Source organism: Anabas testudineus, chromosome 12, assembly GCF_900324465.2.
Source record: "Anabas testudineus chromosome 12, fAnaTes1.2, whole genome shotgun sequence".
NCBI lineage: Eukaryota > Metazoa > Chordata > Actinopteri > Anabantiformes > Anabantidae > Anabas > Anabas testudineus.
This window is the reverse complement of record NC_046621.1, coordinates 11091887-11110464: the sequence shown is the minus strand read 5'-3', so window position 1 is coordinate 11110464 and position 18578 is coordinate 11091887. Positions and strand designations below refer to the sequence as shown.

The 18578-nt window shown below is 40.0% G+C and overlaps 2 protein-coding genes across 4 annotated transcripts; one reads left to right on the top strand and one right to left on the bottom strand.

The window, feature by feature from the left end:
- Window positions 1–95: 95 nt before the first annotated feature.
- dlst (dihydrolipoamide S-succinyltransferase) lies at window positions 96–8071 on the bottom strand. 2 transcript variants are annotated; one of them, XM_026355161.1, is made up of 15 exons: window positions 7918–8071; window positions 6460–6493; window positions 6317–6356; window positions 5983–6044; window positions 5804–5878; window positions 5635–5690; window positions 5322–5430; window positions 5040–5216; window positions 4781–4866; window positions 4556–4653; window positions 2452–2582; window positions 1983–2056; window positions 1795–1878; window positions 1542–1709; window positions 96–761 (listed from the first exon to the last, which is right to left on the bottom strand). In XM_026355161.1, exons 1-15 carry the CDS (start codon window positions 7978–7980, stop codon window positions 627–629), a joined length of 1392 nt encoding a protein of 463 aa, XP_026210946.1. In that variant the 5' UTR covers window positions 7981–8071; the 3' UTR covers window positions 96–626. The 2 variants fall into 2 exon arrangements, with proteins under 2 accessions (XP_026210946.1, XP_026210947.1); XM_026355162.1 differs by having other exon boundaries at window positions 5040–5213.
- Window positions 8072–9141: 1070 nt separating this feature from the next.
- prox2 (prospero homeobox 2) lies at window positions 9142–18152 on the top strand. 2 transcript variants are annotated; one of them, XM_026353741.1, is made up of 5 exons: window positions 9142–9193; window positions 11124–12721; window positions 14585–14692; window positions 16019–16213; window positions 17333–18152. In XM_026353741.1, the coding sequence occupies exons 2-5, from the start codon at window positions 11168–11170 to the stop codon at window positions 17498–17500; spliced, it is 2025 nt and encodes a 674-aa protein (XP_026209526.1). In that variant the 5' UTR covers window positions 9142–9193; window positions 11124–11167; the 3' UTR covers window positions 17501–18152. The 2 variants fall into 2 exon arrangements, with proteins under 2 accessions (XP_026209526.1, XP_026209527.1); XM_026353742.1 differs by lacking the exon at window positions 9142–9193 and adding an exon at window positions 9225–9365.
- The last annotated feature ends 426 nt before the right edge of the window (window positions 18153–18578 follow it).

The following is an 18578-nucleotide window of genomic DNA, read 5'->3' as shown; positions in this document are numbered from 1 at the left end:
CCAGCTTTGATGGTCTTAGTGCCCCAGGTCTGTTCCTGTAACTGTAGATACAAACACTATCAATGTGAACTTACAAAGAAAATTTAAAGCCAAACTACAGTTGAGTAATGGTTCTTTTATTGTTTAAAACGCTCTTTTTCTTAAATAGTCTTTCTTACACAGGATAAAGAGATTTTCCGTAAAACAGATGGCATAAATTCTGAGGATTTCTTCACTTTGGACATTTTAGAACATAGTGTTTCTTGGTTTCTAGCCCAGTGTGTGCTCATTGTTCTTCTCTCAACCAAAAGAATGAAATGGTACTATGCACTTTTATCTATACCTGCCATTCATTTCACAATATGTTCAGTTCAGTTGTGGGTAGAAAATGATGTGGTGTGCATGAGTTTTAGAATGACCTTTTTGATCTAGAGACCAGCACCGCATAAGAATTTCTCAACACCAGTACCAAACCTTTTCAGTCACCACCAGCCTCTCTAATGTCCATTACACAACCCAACTGCTCCTTTTTTTCCTAATTAACCAATACAACAATACATCAACTGCAGATATGGTAATGTTCATCAGGTGAGCACAGCCACTGTGTGTGTAGGGTATTTTGCCTGGGCCTGGGAGTTCACAACAGTTCACATGTCAAGAAGCAGCACCCTGGGGTCCTCCACCACCGACTTGATCTTGCGCAGGAAAGTGACGGCCTCTCTTCCATCAATTAGACGATGATCATACGTCAGGGCAACATACATCATGGGACGGATCTCCACCTAAACAAGAGAAAGTCAATGGGACCAAATTCTCATACAACAAACAACGTTTGGGAAAACAAACTATGAAGGTACAACTGATTACACCAGTTCTTCACCTTTAACCTGACAAAGACAATGACAGAATAAGCTCGATTTAATAAATATCTATTATACAGAAATAAATGTTTAGATTGTCAATAAATAGCCATTTAGAAAATGGAGTAATTACTACATCAAGTCAAAATGCCAAACATTCCACTAGTTCCCCCTCTTCCCTTCCTGCTTTCTTGTATTTTATATAACCAACATGCACTAATAAATGAGAAATCTAAAGAAATATAGACTAAACATAGGATTCCTGCTTGCTTCTTTATTACATCCTTGTTTCTGCATCTATCCTATCGCATGGCATAATATTTTTGTGGAAAATAGCAGTCAGGGGTGCTGGAGCAAATCTCAGCTGTTACTGGGCGAGAAGCACGATCATTGTGGATGCAAGTCTATGGCAAGTGTGACATATATAGACAGACAACCATACAGACACAAGTAATTTATAGTCAGTGATTAACTTAACTGCATGCCTTTACACTGTAGAAGGAAACTTGCAAGAGGAGAACATGTAAGCTCCGCCTACAAAAAGGCACTGGCTAGTATATTTGGTCTGGCTAGTATATTTGAACCCAGGTCCTTTTAGATGTCAGGCCCGCTTTTTAGGATCCATTTTCTGCATATGATTATTCTAGTGCTACATGTTTTTGTACAATATGAATTTTCATGTGTAACTAAGAGAAAACATACCTTGCCACCAACTGCAACAGGTCTGTCAAAGATGCCATGCATGCCTAAAATAGCAGACTGTGGTGGGTTGATGATGGGTGTGCCGAACATAGACCCAAACACGCCACCATTGCTTATGGTGAAAGTTCCCCCATCCATGTCCTCAACAGCCAGCTCATTTTTACGAGCCTGCAAAAGTCCACATCCATAATCTCAACATAAGAACAGTAAGTAAACATTAAAGATGAAATGTTAATGTTGTTAAAAATGTTACCTTTTCTCCCAGCACATTGATGGCCTTTTCAATGTCGGCAAAATTCATTCCCTCTACGTTTCGAATTACAGGAACCACCAAACCCTGAAAGAGAAGTCACATGACTGAATTTGCAGCCCTTCACATTAGAGACAAGTGGGCTATCAAGCACTTAGACTTAGCATTAAGAGATAATCCACTTGTTTTACCTTTGGTGTGGCTACAGCCACACTGATGTCAATGTAATCCCTGTACACAATCTCTTTGGTTGTGTCATCAATTACTGAGAATACAAGAAGAGGAAACAAATGTTGTACACAGAAAAACAAGAAAATCTTTACTACTTTTGCTATGATGATTAATTTCCTTTTCTCACATGTCATTTCTGTTACATGCAAGTAAAAAGGAAGATGAAAGCCACATACTATTTCAGACCTTTAAAAGCCAGCAACACAGACCACTCCTGCTTCATTGTGGTCTATCTAAATAGGTCACGGCGGTCTCAGGGCAATAAATGAATTAGTGTTGGTTTTGGGTTTTGGCAATGGAAGATACTAAAACTTAAATCTTTTTCTTCACCACATACATTTGCAGTGACTTGATACAAAATGTGCAAAGTGACAGTCAACCTGATACCACAAACTAAGTTCCTGAAGTTTTTTAAAGTCAAGTCTTTACCAGCATTGACAGGAGGTTGGTCAACCAGAGCGTAGGCAGCAGCCTTCACAAATGCAGACATGAAGCCCAGCTTGATGTTATGCTTTTTTAGGAAGGCATCTTTGTACGTCTTCCTCATCTCTGAGATGTTGCTAAAGAAAATCAGGGAAAACACACACACAAAAAGGCATAGATCATGTACCAGGAGAGAGCTAGTATTTCAACATACTTTTATGTTCAAGTTGTCTTTTATAGCTGTGGTGCTGAATTTATGAAACTCTACAGGAAAGAGATGTGAAGCGAAGCGAAGCTGAAGGTTTTTTCAGGAGTTACTGATATCATTTTAATGTATTAAACTGACACATTTAAAATTGGTTGGCTGTCAATGGTTTTTGCCTATAAACTTTATAAACAATACAAATATTAGTCAATACTAATTTTTAACAAATCACCAAGAAATTAATTTCCACATATTGTGATCTTGTTGAAAGACTGAGGTCACAAATGTGACATAATTTCCAGCAAAAAAAAAAAAGCTATTGTAGATCACTGTGAATTAAAGCTATTGAAATCGGCCTGCTAATCGTTTCACCATTGCTCATTTTTCTCTTGTATCTCTCTTTTTAATTGTTTGTTTTCCTGTCTCTAATCCTGTTGAAGCTCTAGGGTTTCTCCGCTAACATAATTAGCCCCTCCCAAGACACAGACTCTCCGAGAAAGGAGAGAAGAAGCGATAAAAATCTTCACTTTCTAGAGCCTGTAAATCTTATTGGGCTGTCATAAAAGCCCATATCGGTTGAGGCAGCTCTCTCCACTCAGAGCGCAGGTCTCTATGGGCCCCAGATGCTCTGGCCTCCTGCTCCGGCTACCTCCTTCGGCTCCAGATGAGCCCTAGCCTGGGAAGTCTTCCTCCAGACCGTCAATGTCAATCCAATTAGGATACACAGAAAACCCTGAATAGCTGAAAGCTGACACCACACATTTGCGGGGAAAAGAAATCCTCAAAGTGTCCTCTTCAGCACAGGGGGCAAGTGCAGACAATAACATTTCCTTGTAAATTAATAAAACCTGTTTTAACAATTCTTATCTTCGTTTTGGATGGCATTATGACCAAATATTTACATTCCAGTGTTTAAGAGGGTATTGGGTTTCAAAAAGCTTTTCCTATTGGGCAGATTCCAATCTATAACCATTTGTGCAAGTGGTGTTTTAGCTTTTAACACAGATATAAAGTACAAGTCAAAACTTTGGACACACCTTCTCATTCAGTGTTTTTCTTTATTTGTATGTTTTCTATACTTATGCAATTATGTAGTAAGCAATATAAGTGTAAACCCGGACAAATGTGCTTGTTGGTCACCTGTTGGCAACTTTTACTACTCATCCCAAATAATCTCAGTAGGTTTAGCTTGAGTTATTGTAGGGGACAGGTCATTAGATGCAGCACTTCATCACTTTCCTTCTTTGTAAAACAGCACCTCCATCAGTCCAACATCGTCTCATGTTCTTCTTGTACTAAATAGTGTTTTTCTTATTACTGATCTCCTTAGGCTGTTTTTCACAAAGTCTCCTCTGAAATGTTTAGGTTGACATGTCTCTATTTAAAGTGATCTAATTTGAAGTGCTACTAATTGTTAACTTCTGAGGCAGGTGTTCACTGGTTTATGGACTCTTACTTTTTTCACTTTGCAAGTGCAAGCACTTAGTTCTTTCTGTAATATGTTTTAATACATTAGCTTAATGGGGCCATTTGCTGTATATCATCACTACCTGGGCAGATACAACTCTACCCTTTAAGATAGCAACAGATTTCACCAGTTCACTATTGACAATACAACCCTGCTAATTTGCACACATTCATATGTAAACGTGCAAAATAACAGAAACAAAGAACAAACGCTGCATGTAATGTACCCATATTCCCTAAGAATGTGACCTAACATCTTATTAAATATTTCAACAGATTTGGACTTGTCTTCTTTTTTTTTTTTTTACACTTACATTTTTCCCCGTCAATGGCTTCTATTTATATATGTGTTAATGTAGCAAAGCACATTTCTCACTTATTATCAAAAATAACATTGAGGGTTAAAAAATGTAGGTCAACCAATTCAGAACTTCCTACCTCATGTCGACCTCATTAAACGTTGTCAACATAGCGCAGGTGTTTTGGGCTTCCTTCAGCCTCTGGGCAATTCTCTGTCTCATGCGGTTCATCTTAACCTAAATCATGAAAACATAACCATCAGACATATCACTAAACAGTTCCCAACTCTTACTATTTAACAAATATAAAAGTTCAGGACCCCTCAAAAGATGTGTCAGGTATGGTGGTAATATTTCCACTTACCCTGCTCTCCGTCCTGGCTGCTTTAGTCCCTCCCTCCGCTTGTGCAGCTGGAGCAGCTGGAGCAGCACTGACTTTGATGGATGAAACTACGAAAAAGACAAGAAGGCTCTTAGTATCTCTACACATCAATTTAGTGGGAACTGGTAAAGGCTTTAGCCAACAGAAACCCAAGCAATGATGTAAGCTAGAGGTCAAGAGCACAGATGTCAAGCCAAACAGTTCTCACATGACACAGACCGTCTGTCTTATAGCAACTAACCTGGTTTGGTGTCCATAGCATGTGCTGGCACAGGTGGCACAGGGGGCATAGTGGTGGGAATGGGGCCAACAGCTGAGGCTGGAGGAGGAGGGGGAGGTGGGGTAGCAGAAGGTGGTGGAGGGGCTGCAGCAGGGGTAGCCTCAACTTTTGGAGCTTCTGCAGCTTTGGGAGCACCTGCTAAACACAAACAAAAGTTCAGATTTTATCAGCTAGTACTATCCTAAAAACATTACCTCATGATAATACTGCTAGACTTTCTGCCAAAAATGCAGTACTACAAACCTCCTTTTCTAAGCTTGAACAAAGGAGTTCCTCCTTCAACCTTCCCTCCATCAGGGACCAACAACTCCTCGATCACTCCAGCAGCGGGAGAGGGAACCTGCACTGATGTCTAATAGAGGAAAAAATTAAAAGGAGTCAAAATAAAAAAAAGTTAAAACAGAAAAGGTAAAGCATTCCACAATATTTTTTAACTAGATCCTCTTTCATTCAGAAAAGCAACATACTCTAAAGGTTTTAATTTTCATATGCAAAGTTCAACAATTACCAGTAATCACAAACAAAGTCAATTTGTATGACATTTACTCAGTTTTACCTTATCAGTCTCAATTTCGCAGACCACCTCATCCTCTGAGACAGTGTCTCCAACAGCTGCAAGAAGATAACTTTCTTTTAGCATCTGAATACAAACTAAAAAATGTATTTCATTTTGGTTGTGATTTGTCTGGTGTCTGAAAAAAAAGTTTAGTAATGAAAGCAGTTACCTTTCTCCCACCTCACGTCCCCCTCTGTGACAGATTCTGCAAAAGCAGGGGTCTTGACTGTGACGACTTCATTTCCTGGAGAAGAGAGAGTCAAGGAAAAAGTTTTTTTCATTCCATACATCCAGCACATCGTGATTCATCTAAGGGTAAATATTAGAGGCATTTGGGCTAAAACATACTGAACGCTACAGATGTCCTGAAGTACTGGATTTGGAAGATGCTGGACCTGGGATCAGATTTTCTGAAAGTAACAGAAAAATAAAATCAGAACCTGATTTGTCCTGGGTCTATGCAATGACACAACATTTTTTGATGAATTTAAATAGCAGGTTCATAGACACACTGATAACTGGAAAAATGTTTTATGACTCTGAAGGGGTTTCAAGGCTAGGACACAGATCAGAGACACCACGATAAAGAATAAAACTCATCTACGATGTAAAATGTTTCCCAAATTGTGAGATTTAATTTTTCTGTTTCTAAAGAATAGTTTGTTTTTAGGCGCATACTTACAAACTGTTGTTGAAAGTGACAGAATGGCTAGTCGACAAAGCTGTTGGAGAAAGAGAAACATGTAAATAACTTCTCGCAGCAGAAATACCAAAAAGACAAGACTGAGATTTAAGATTTCAAGTTTGAAAAGAAAACACACATACCTGCCGTGGCCCGACGAGCAAACACATTATTTCCCTGTAAGAACCATAGAGCAACATTTCATAATGCAACATTATGAAGTGTCTAAATTATATTAAATGTCAGAATTGGCAGAGGAATAAAAGCTCATGTAATAATACCATCATAATATGCCAATGAAAATATATGCTGATAAATTTGTTAAATTAACAAAGTTAAACAACATTGTTGACAGTGATAACAGCTGGCTGTAGGGACTGCACATAAAGCAGGAGTAAGAGACGTCAGTGCTGCTGGTCAAAGGTAATGTCTACGCGCTAGAGAGCGACCTTTGTCATAACTAAATAATCTAGTAGGTAACAGGTGGCCTGTGTCATTCTGCATGAGAAGTTTAAAGACACTTTTTCAATAAATTTACAAAGTGCAGTAAGCAACAAACATGAAAATGTTTTTAAATTTATTATTATTAATGTTGCCACCTTTAGCTATGGTAACAGCTTTGCACGCTATGAACATACAGTACACTCAACCAAAGACATGAGGATAAGACTTGAAATCTGATATTTCATGGGGCTGGAAACTCTTATTGACTCTTACCAGCATACCAGTGTATTCTTGGTGTGAACCTGCTTCACCACAACATTTGGTGTTTTGGGGACTCCATGTCAAACTTTCTAGTTCTTTCCATAATATCAATGACTACAGTAGGGCCACCAACACTACTTCAGCACAACATAATAGTCTAACACACACTTAAAAGGAAATAAATATCTCTAATTTAACTTGACATGACAACCCTTTTAATTGTAAGCCATTCCAAGTGACTATGTCATTGTTAGTGTACAAAACTGTCAACAAGAGTAACAGTGGCTATAAATAACATTTAAGTAACAGTCTCACTACTCAACTTGTAATGTTGAATATGACAAACAGACGATGCTAGAGACGTTCATGATGGTTTCATGACATTTGACTTTGCTTACTTAACTTCAAATACAACTACAAATCTCCATCTCCATAAATTGAAGTAAATCGACACCCAAACTGTCAATAATTTAGCTGGACTCGTTTTTCTTTCTTAAACCACTTGACCTCAGCATGACTGCTAAATGCTGCAGCCTAGCTCCCGGTGTATTTCGCATACTACGGCTAGCATGTTGTTCCTAGCTTAGAATCCTTATTAGATGCGTTTGTGTTAACTCCATACAGGTGTGGTCCAGGACCTTCTGCTTGAGGCCAGACATTAAGTTTTGTGTCAAAGACCAACCCAAGAGAGGGCACTGCTGCTAACTGCAGCACAGACATGTGAAGGATCAGTGTCATACTGTCCTTGGCTTCCAATGTTACGGCCTGTCCTGGCCTACAGCAGCCGGCTAATGCTAGCTTAACACACAAGCTGCGCATTCACCCGCAGCCACTAACAGCGACCAGTCCTCCTGTCGCTAGTGGCAACCACAACGTTGTGTTTGCTTGTTGCCTACCTGGCGGATGGCAGAGAGGGAACGGCCAATATTCCTGGTGAGACACCGGGAATGGGATAACATGATGGCTGTGTGACAGCAGCCCGTCAGTGGAAGGGAAACTCCGGTCACACCGACGAGCGACGCATGCGCAAAAGCCACAGGAAGTCGTGTGGGACAAACCAAGTGCTCCGATTAGAGGGGGAGGCTGGAAATCATCACTGTGGTCTCGTCTACTTCATTATGAATAAGTAATAATCTCTAAATTAACCGTAAATACTTCGCACCTTCAATCATTATAACCCACAGATGCTGGACAGACAAGACACTTTATTTATCACAAACATATCCTGGTGTTGATTTGTTGAGCCTAATGTGAATGAAAGTGTGTGTAATATTGTTCACATGCAGCACAGGTCCAGTTTTCCACTCTTATGGCAGAGGTCACAAAACCCAAAAGTGCTCCGTGTTTTCGGTGGGATCACTTTGCCACAGTTCATTGCAGAGTGGGTGAGACGGATTGTGCAGGATGGGACTGACCGTGACCCCCTTAGTCCTCTCTGCCAAGGCCTCTAGACTGTACAGGTCCAGTTACATGTTCATGTTACACAGATGAGATATGATGACTTCCACACTGTAACAGTCAATAAGTCAAATCAAACAGCAAAAAGTTAAAATAAGTTTTTTAAAGGGACACAACTAAGACTGGGGTAGGCTCCTTACTTTAAACATGCTCCAAGGAGTTACACTTTAACACTAACATTCACATCATATCATCAGGTTGTCTTCACTTCCTGTTTGCAACCTATTGATTCACGTGTATCTGTTTTACTGCAGGGCTATCATTGCCCTTTGGGAACACATCAAGTAACTGGTGTATTGAACAACAGCCACAGGGAAGATGATGTCAATGTATGCACATACTGCACGGCGTGTTTCCCAATTCCACATGAATGCCAGCACAGGATTATAAATATTGATGCATGGTTTTCAAATTGCCTCCAAATCCAAATCAGTACAGACTATTATTTCCACAAGTGAGCTGCAAGTTCATCACTTTTCAATCCCACCACCACCCAAATACAAATCACTCACCTCACCTACACTTTGCTTCTGTTGACATGATGTGGGTGAGGAGCCCATGACCACCACCAGCACCACCACCATCAGCAGCACATTGCTTTCACATGGCCACGCCCCAGCTCCTCTTTCTGATGCCTCGACTCTCCTGCACTCCTGCTGCCCGACGCACAGTCTGCGCAGGCCGCCGGCACGACAGCACGACGCAGCGCAACAGGTAAGGTCCCATCACCCCGTGTGAACCGTGGTTGAGCTGCAGCTGCGCCAGAGTGTGACAAAGGGCATGTCTGCACCCTGGTAGGGTTTTTCACGAGAGAGACTTGCACCTTTGGGTGCTTTCTGACGCGCATGCTTTGACAATAACGCCGACAAGTGTTATTACATATTTGGTGAGTACTTCTTGACTGTTTAGTGGACGTTTTAGGTTTGAAAAGTCAGAAATACTTTTTTTAATAGCTCAAAAAAAAAAAATCTAAAGTAGACAATAAAACTACTCCGTGTCTTGTTTGATATAGTTTCACTTCTAAACTAGTTTACAAATGTTTAAAATAGCAGTTCAACAGCAGATTGGATGTTCCGACTCTGTGAGCATCTGATTCTCCACAAATCACTATGAGTAAACTGTAGGCTGTGAGCCCACACTGCGGGGAATGTACACGACGTAATGAGTAAAGGAAGTAAAAGTAACAACAGGCTTTCTGACAGACTGCCTATGTTAAAATTAGAAAGAGAAACATTAGTGGGACTTGAATTTTTTAAATTTCGCATCCATGCAATATCTAATGTAGAAATGCAAATAGAATCCTTTTTTGTCAAGTTCATACAGAGGAATTTCAATTACTTTAAATCATTTTATATTATATATAACTATTTATATAATTTTTTAATGTACAAAATGTTTTAAAGAAGACACTCAGAGATAATGAACTCCTTTTACTACATAAAAGTTAAAAATAAATAGCCTTTAATGATGGTTTCTCTTAATTATGTATAATAATATATAAGTGCGTTTTCTGTCCGTGAACGGTAGCTCTCATGAGCTCAAATGTACCTTTTATCAGTTGTTCTTTTTATTTCAATTATTACATCCTTAAGATGAAAGGATACAGAAGACTATACTAAAGAAAATATATTTTCCTTCTTACAGAACAGATGATCTTTGCTAATAATACAGAGTCATTGGATTTTATTTGTAACAACATTAGGCTGCTACATTTCCTTGTTTCGTGTAGTGATTTTAATCTGTAATTTCAAGTTCAAAAACAACATGAAACACGAGAGTTACCTGTCATTGTACAGTACCAGTTGAAGGTGTGAACACATTTTCTAGTTTTATTATATATACTTTATGTTTCTATTATTTGATACATCAAAATTGCATAGAAATACATATTGAAATGTGTAGCAAGCGAAGCAAAATAGGTTTTAAATTACTGGTATTGAACCCACAAAAAGTTTTGAAGTAGTTCCTGTTGAGCAGTAGTAAGCTGCTTTTTCCTCCTGCTGCGGTCCAACTCATCCCAGACCAGCTCAGTTGGGTTTGGGTCGAGTAATTGTGTCGGCCAGGTCATCTGATGCAGCACTTCATCACACTCCTTGATAAACACACATGTTGGTGTCGGTATGTTGTGGGTCGTGGTACTGTTAAAAAACAATGCGGTGTGTTGCTGGGGCAGCCTTTGAGACGGCTGGCTTAGACAGTTGATCGTCTCAAACGTTTGACAAGGCAGTCCTGTTAAATGAAAACCATTCCAAGGGATTTTGGCATAATGCTGATTAACCATTGTAAATAGAAAGCAAAGCTGCCATTGAAACAGTGACTATTTTGAGGAACTAAAAACACCTTTTTGCTTTCTGTATGATTCCATGTGTTATTTTAGATTTGGTGTGTACAAAGTATAAAATATTAGAATTCAATTAAAATTTCACTGGTACAACATCGAATAAATGTATTTATTTTTAAGATTTGAATAATTTATAAACACACCCAAAGCCTAAAGAGTCCAAATACAATTTCAACTACAAATCCAAAATGTAGTTGAAATTGCAAAAGAGACAAAAAGCAATATTTCCAAATAGTACAGTGGAAGATGAGAGATTTTTACTCTGTTTTTCATGATCTCAACTGTGACTTTTCTCTTTTTCAGATTCCTGCTTTTTACATAGCTTCTGAACAGTTTTCTCAGTGAGCATGAACCTCAGTCTTCCCGACCAAAACATGCACAGCTCTAGCGAAGGCTGCCTGGACGACGACAAACCTGACATCATGTTGCCATGCTTCCGCAGAAACATGTATGACGAACCTCTAACCTCATACTCTAATGGATCCATCATCTCGCAGCTCCTCCGCAAGACAATTCACAACAAGAGGACACTAGACGAAAGCCATTTCTACCTTTCCAGCACCACTGCTGCTGACTCTGGCCAGGAAGACCAGAGCAGTGTGTCCTCAAAAGACAGCATAGCAGAAGCTTCCTCTCCCAGTGGCCATATTTCTATAGGTGCCAGCCCAGAGGGGGAGCATCCCATGACTGACCACATGCAGGCCAAGAGGGCCAGGGTGGAGAACATCATCAGAGTGATGGCAGGTTCTCCCAACAGCAGGCAGCATGGAGACAGTGAGAGGTCTGACACAGATGGTAAGGACACCAGGGAGGCCAGAGAAGCATACAGAGAGAACAAACGTAAGCAGAGGCTGCCTCAGCATCAGGATCACAGTGTTGGAGGTCCAGTGAGCAGAAGACCTGGAAGCAGCAGTAGTGATACCTGCAACACCAAGGATGAGGAGTGTCACAAGTTGAAAGAGCAGCTCCACAGCATGCAAAGGCTCCTGCGGCAGCTCCAGGAAAAGTTCCTTCAGGTTTACAGCCAGGAAGAACCTGAGCATGACAGCAGAGATGAGATGGAAGTCGCTATTGAGCATGACACCCTAGGAGAAACAACAGACACATACTACGTAGGTACTGGAGATGATTTTGAAAGGAAGAATAGCAGGGTGACCGTAGATTGTAGGGACAGAATGAAAGAGGTTAGTTACGTGGTACACCAAAGAGAAAGTCATAACCTACAGGAAACCCTGAAGCAGGAGCTCTCCAGAGCTGTTAATGAGTGTGTGGACAAGGTGTTCAAGAAGGTATCTTCTAAAGGGCTGGAGCTCTCCCCTGGGTCGCGCATGTGCTCATCACCAGAGATGCAGTTAAGCATGGGTGCAGACAGGAAGAGCAAGCATGCCGACTCCACACAGGAACAGCCTCCGGCTGGGGAGGCTGCACTGAAACCCCGCTCTTTGGAGTACTATGAAAGCACCGAGGCTCAAAGTTCACAGGACCAGACAGAGGCACTGTCACTGGTAGTCCGCAAGCCAGCAGTGACCCCCCTGAGTTCAGTCACTCCATCAGTTAAAAGGCCTTATCCTGTGCACCAGACACCGTTTCAGTTCAATTACGGCACCCCTCTGCATGACAGCCAGATCCTCGAACACCTTCTTAAATACGGGCCCCATTCTAACTTTGGAGCTCTGCCTTGCATGCCCCCATCAATGGACAGGACATCACCGGACTCAGTGGACCTTCCCTGGGACTCAATCGCCATGAGATCCAAGGTGACATCCAGCCACCTCACCCACCACGCTCGTGCTTCTGCTCTGGGGGCAGTGACGGTCGACAACCTGTGTCTCCCTCACGTCAAGATAGAGTGCGGTGAACTGCAGAGCATGGCTGAACGAAACCCCTACTTGTCTCTCAACATATCCTTTCCCTTAAGTTTCAAATTGGCTTGTGTTTTTTTATCTCTAGCACATAACTGTCGTTGTTGTTAAATTATCAGAAATTGTCTTTATTGGAAATGTATGATAATTTCTGACATATATGGGTTTAACATTAATGCAAAATGACTAATACAAAATATTAATTTTTTTTTTTTTTAAGGCTTAACAAAATTAACATCCACACGAAAGCCCAAATGTTGAAACATCACTGCTCTGAAGTATTCTGATTACAGCATGGCTATTGGATATTATCTTGTATATATTGTATTTAAATTTTTATTCTGCTCAAACTCTATATATTTTTTTATATTTATTTATAGTCCTACCATTTGAACAATACTTGGTTGAGGTTCATTGCAGCATGGGCAGTTCCAGTAACATACTTCAAGGAGAATTTTTTCTTTGATCTTGCTAACCCCATAGAAAATTATAGCATCTTCTTTAATCTGAGCAGAGTAATGACTTTAAGTCCAGAAAAAGACAAATAAAAAGGAATACAAGGCTTTGATAAGAATTGCCAGGAACAAAAGCCAATTTTTCAAAGGCAGAGAAAGCATCAGTTTCTGTTTCAGGAAGCATCGTTTTTTCAGACTTGAAAAGGTGCAGGATCTATTTCTCCATCATCAGAGTGATAGGGGTGCATCTAAAAGGTCACATCTGAGTGCTGGTGGAAACCACAAGTGCCTCCCAACCATAACACTTGAGCTCTTGTCTTGAGCATTTGTTGTTGGATACCTTTGTCAGAATGAACATGATTGAAATAGAGTGTATTTTTGTCCCGTTGCATCTCAAAGAAAATCATTCTGAGAGAAGTTGTCCTATTCAGGGGGAAACAAAGCCATTGTTCAGAAAGTTAAATACCATTTTTTTTTTATTAATTCAGCAGTTTCTGCACAATCAGTATGATCAGAATTACATTAATACAGCTCATAATTTCAAAGTAAATTGAAAGACGTAAATTCTTCACTTACTATTCAATCAATCTTTCTTTAAAAAAAATCCTAAAATAGTCACAAAGGATTTCTGTTTTGTTGCGAGGATTTAGAGGAGGATATTATGTGGTGCCTCTTCAGATCTGTTTTAGTTTTACAGTGCAAAGAATCCTGCTTCTCTTTGAACAATACCACATAAATTTTTCATCCTGACTTCCTTTTTTCAAAGGCAGGATTCCCTAATAAATGTATAGTGCGGTGACCTGATAAGGAAATATTATGACCTAAGGCGTGATGGTGGACTACAGAGGAAATGTTCCAGAGCATCTTCATTGCCATTGGGTGAATTGCATTTATTAATATTTGCAATATAGGAAATAGATGGTGTAATACTGTACATATTGATAAAATGTTAAACAAATTGTTTTTTTTTTTACTATTTAAATTATGTCTAACATAATCTAAATTCTCTCTAATCTTTTAAATTATAGGGAATCTGCAACTTTTTTGTAACTTTTTAAAACATTTTCAACACATTTTCAATATTTTGTATTTTAGAAAGAAATATATACCAGAGCATATGTTCTCTTTAAATCAACTTAATTATATCCTAACAATCAGCTCAGTTTTTCAAAACATTTCAACACAAGCTGTCTTGACTGCCAGACATGAAGTGCTTGGCTCTCTAATTAAAAATCCCTAATCTAATTCGTAATTCTGTTTTGCCAATAAGCACATGTTAGGGTCATTATTGACTCCCTGATTAATGCCGAGCTGTTCTTTAGTGAAATTCAATTTAGCTGAAGATTGCGGCAACACAATACTCTGGTCTACTATCACTTTGCACGGGACTGTATGCTGCGTGTTCTATTTAATTGCCAGTTTTTTCTGCCTTAACGTCAATGTGAACATCCAGGAGGGTCTCACCCCGAGCCATCTGAAGAAGGCGAAGCTCATGTTCTTCTACACCCGCTACCCCAGCTCCAATGTGCTGAAAACCTTCTTCCCTGATGTCAAGGTAATCTTTAAGAAAAAAATGTTTGATGCTTTTTTTATTTAACATGCCAAAAACCCTGTAGAATTATGTGTTCAACTCCCCGGTTTCTACTTGTGAGTGTGTGATTGGGACAGAAAAATCAGCAGTGTGTCGGAGGAGAGAAACAAAAAAGCAGAGGGTTTAAATAACAAAGCCGCTGAGCTGCTAGTATGTCCTGGGGGCAGAGGGAGATACAGGGGCATTCTCTCTTTAAAAAAGCCACTCCAGTCAGCAAATGGAGTGACAAAGGACTCTGTAGGAAAAGCATTGCTATTGAGTGTCAACACAGAGTTGGTATTAGAGACTTGTGTAGCAAAAACCAGGCAGTGGTGAACTGGCCCTAAACACAACATCCTGTGTAGTTTGGCCTCTCTTGTCATGCCTCCACTTGTTCTCTTTTTGCCTTCTGTCTTGTTAGCCCCTCTCATTTATTCTATTCATCATTTTTTACCTGTGTCTTTAGTACAAACCTGCCACTCACTACCTCCTCTCCTGCTACTCCTACTCCAAATTATCTCCAAACACTGCTGAACTCTCTTCCATCTCCTCTGTTAACGTGTCTCGTGGATCTCTGAGCCAGTGCGGGCCCCCGCCTCTCAATCTGCTCTGACCCTTGGGGGTCAGGGGGGGAGGATGATGTTGCTGCAGCCCTGCGAACGTCTCCTCCTTGCTTACAGTCCTGTGGTGGGAAGTGGCACTGAACAAAAGGGCACCTAATCCCAGTGTCTGATTCCATCCTATCAGCCCAAGTCAATGAGAGGGAAGCTTCCTTCTGTCCTTACACTGCCGCTTTCTCACTCACCACACCAGAGAGAAGAAGTGTCTTTGATGCTTGCCCAGGCCTTAGGCATTTTTTTCTGTCTTTCTGGATGACAAGATAGAATAACAAGACTAATGTCAAGACTGACTTTAGAAATACAGAGCCGTGACAGATGTTTTTTTACTCCGGACATTGGTGGGAAAAGATCAGAGCAATTAATGTAGCGTGGTGCAACAGACCATTACGTGGCATTTTGCCTTACAGGTACACTACTGAAAGCAGGTTTGAGGAAAGAATTTTTAATGCCATATCATCAAACAGGCATTTGATTTTTAATTGAAGAGCATGGAGATACATTTTTAAAATATTTTATTTCAAACAGGATCTCAGTTTTTTTATTTTATTTGGGAGATCAAAGCCTGAAGCTGGTAACTCTTCAGACTTAAACTTCAGGTGCACAGATGCTTGTCAGTGTAGGGTTTCAGTTGTCCCTTTAACTTATGAATGGTATAAAGACAAGTATTTTCCTTTTTCCTCTCCATTTCTAGTTCAACCGTTGCATCACCTCTCAGCTGATCAAGTGGTTCAGTAACTTCAGGGAGTTCTACTACATCCAGATGGAAAAGTTTGCCCGCCAGGCCATGGTTGACGGCATCAGTGATGTCAAAGACATTACAGTAAGCAGGGACTCAGAGCTGTTCCGGGCACTGAACATGCACTACAATAAAGCCAACGACTTCCATGTAAGTTTCACTTATTAATCATTCCTCTTTACCGTTTTATTTTGGGTTGTTTGCGTCGAGAAAAGGTAACTTTTATTTTGAAAAGTTTTCCCTTCACTTTTATCCGACAGACACAAAAGTGGTGTAAATCTAATAAGCATAGTTCCTGTCAAACTGTTCAATTAAAGCACTGAAGTCAGCACATTTATCCCAATAGTTACTAACTTGCTGAAGTATTTTAGACCTCTGCCCTGTGGCTGTGGTCACGTAGGTCCGTGTGCTGACCTGTGGGTTCCACTGCACCTGTGGCTGGCCAGCCTTTACAAGCCATTATCTAAACTCCAGAATGATGCTTTAACAAACTGTGGGAAGAGGAAGCCGCAAAATCCCACTAAAACAACTCAGGATTAGAGGACCAGTACGCCTGAGCGAGACCGAGATTGCTACTGATGCGGAATGCTGAGAAAGACGCTGTGGATTCTGAGGGAGAAGGCTGTTTGGTGGGAAAGGGATGAGACCGTTTTCTTTACCTTGGGACCAAGACATTCCTTTCCCAGGGATGCTTTTGTGTCGGGAGATGGGGGGAAAGAAAAATAACCTATGCCAACAACTGTTGTGCTAACTAACCAGTTGATGGGAATCGACAGCTACGGGGCGGTTTTCTCCCAGTGTCCCTTGCATCCAGGCTTCCATTGATGCTGAGATGATTTTATGGATCATGTTGACCTGTCCCACAGTCCTACTACAACTACAACCACTCTCAAGCCTTACACTTGAACATAGTCATTTTAGCCTTCAGCTTCTTGTCATATCTCTAGTGGGATCCATAATAATGCTTTGTTGTTCAGGTTTAGGTTCGATAAATCAACACCAGCTAATCAAAGAGGCGTATAATTGAAAGTCAATGGTTGTGTTGCATTTCTTGTATGTGTCCAAAGAACAAAGAGAGATGAGCTCCCTTTCATCAGATTGTGTATTTCAAAAGTTGCACTGCAGGTCTTCATCTCACATCATGGCTTTGAGAAACCTAAAGACAGAAAGCTTCAGTACATGAAGTGTGTTTTTTGCAAAGATGGTTCTAACTAGAATGACTTCATTTGCAAATCTGTATGTTTTTCTGTTTTTTTTTTTTTTTTCTAGGTTCCTGACAGGTTCCTGGAAGTGGCTGAAATCACCTTGCACGAGTTTTACAATGCCATCGCAGCAGCCAAAGATTCTGACCCCTCTTGGAAAAAGGCCATATACAAGGTGATCTGTAAACTCGACAGCGATGTCCCAGAAGAGTTCAAGACATCTTCCTATTTATAGGCTGAAGTGGAGAAATGAAGAGGTGGAGGGACAGTGCTATTTTATCAATTCTTGTAGTGACTTTTAGTGTGGTGAAATGTAGATGTTAGTGAAATAATCATTGTGTAAATCTGTAAACACACAAACACACACACACCGTTTGAAACTTTGAATCTATAGTCTGAAATTTTGTGTCCTACCTTTGCCAAAAAGCAATTACTGATAAATATTAATGCTCTTGTGGTTTAATATATTGTTTAGTGATTAGTACTTGAATGCCTCATCATATTTGGAGAGTGATTGAGTTTGTAGGTGTGTAAAAATGTTTACGAACAAGAAATCATTCATAGTGTAGCCTTTTTTTTAGTTGAACTGAGTTTTTATTTTGTTGTTTTTGTTTTAATTACTGTCAGTATTAGTTTGCTTTTTAATTTCTTTTCATAGCTGTGTTTGTTGTGTAAATGTTCATGCACTGCTGTCATTTGTTGTATCATGTTATATAAGTGTGTTTTAAACTATTAGCTCGACAGAAAATGCATGTAAAAATACTGCAAAAGACTGTCATGGGTTTTATTATTATGTATAAAGTTATGAAGGTATAACGGTCATGTAAAGTACAATCATTTTGAATTATTTCAGTCACAAACATTGTACTGGAAGGTTACTGAAATTAAAGATGCACTAAATTATAATAGAAAGTTGTGTGTTATGGATTTTTTTGGGGTGTAATACAGTCATAAATTTCTAACAGAAGAAATGTGTTTAGTGAAATTTAAATGCTTTTTTTGGTTGTAAATGTTTAACTTACCCATAAAAACACTGCATCCCAGTGCTGAACCACTAAGGTGCCTCTAATCCACATTCAGCAGTCAGCTGTTATATGTCCCCCAAACTACGCTGTTCACATTGTTCACCGACACTAATTCAAGTCAACTTTCTAAGGCCTGCATTCATTGTGTGGCTGGTGCGGATGCGGACAACTGCCACGTCTTAAAAACAGCCACAATGCATTCCCTCCTAGTGACTAATGCCAGAGGTGACCTCACATCGCAATTGTGCAACCAAAGCAAAATTCCACACACTCGTTGACTCTTTCTTC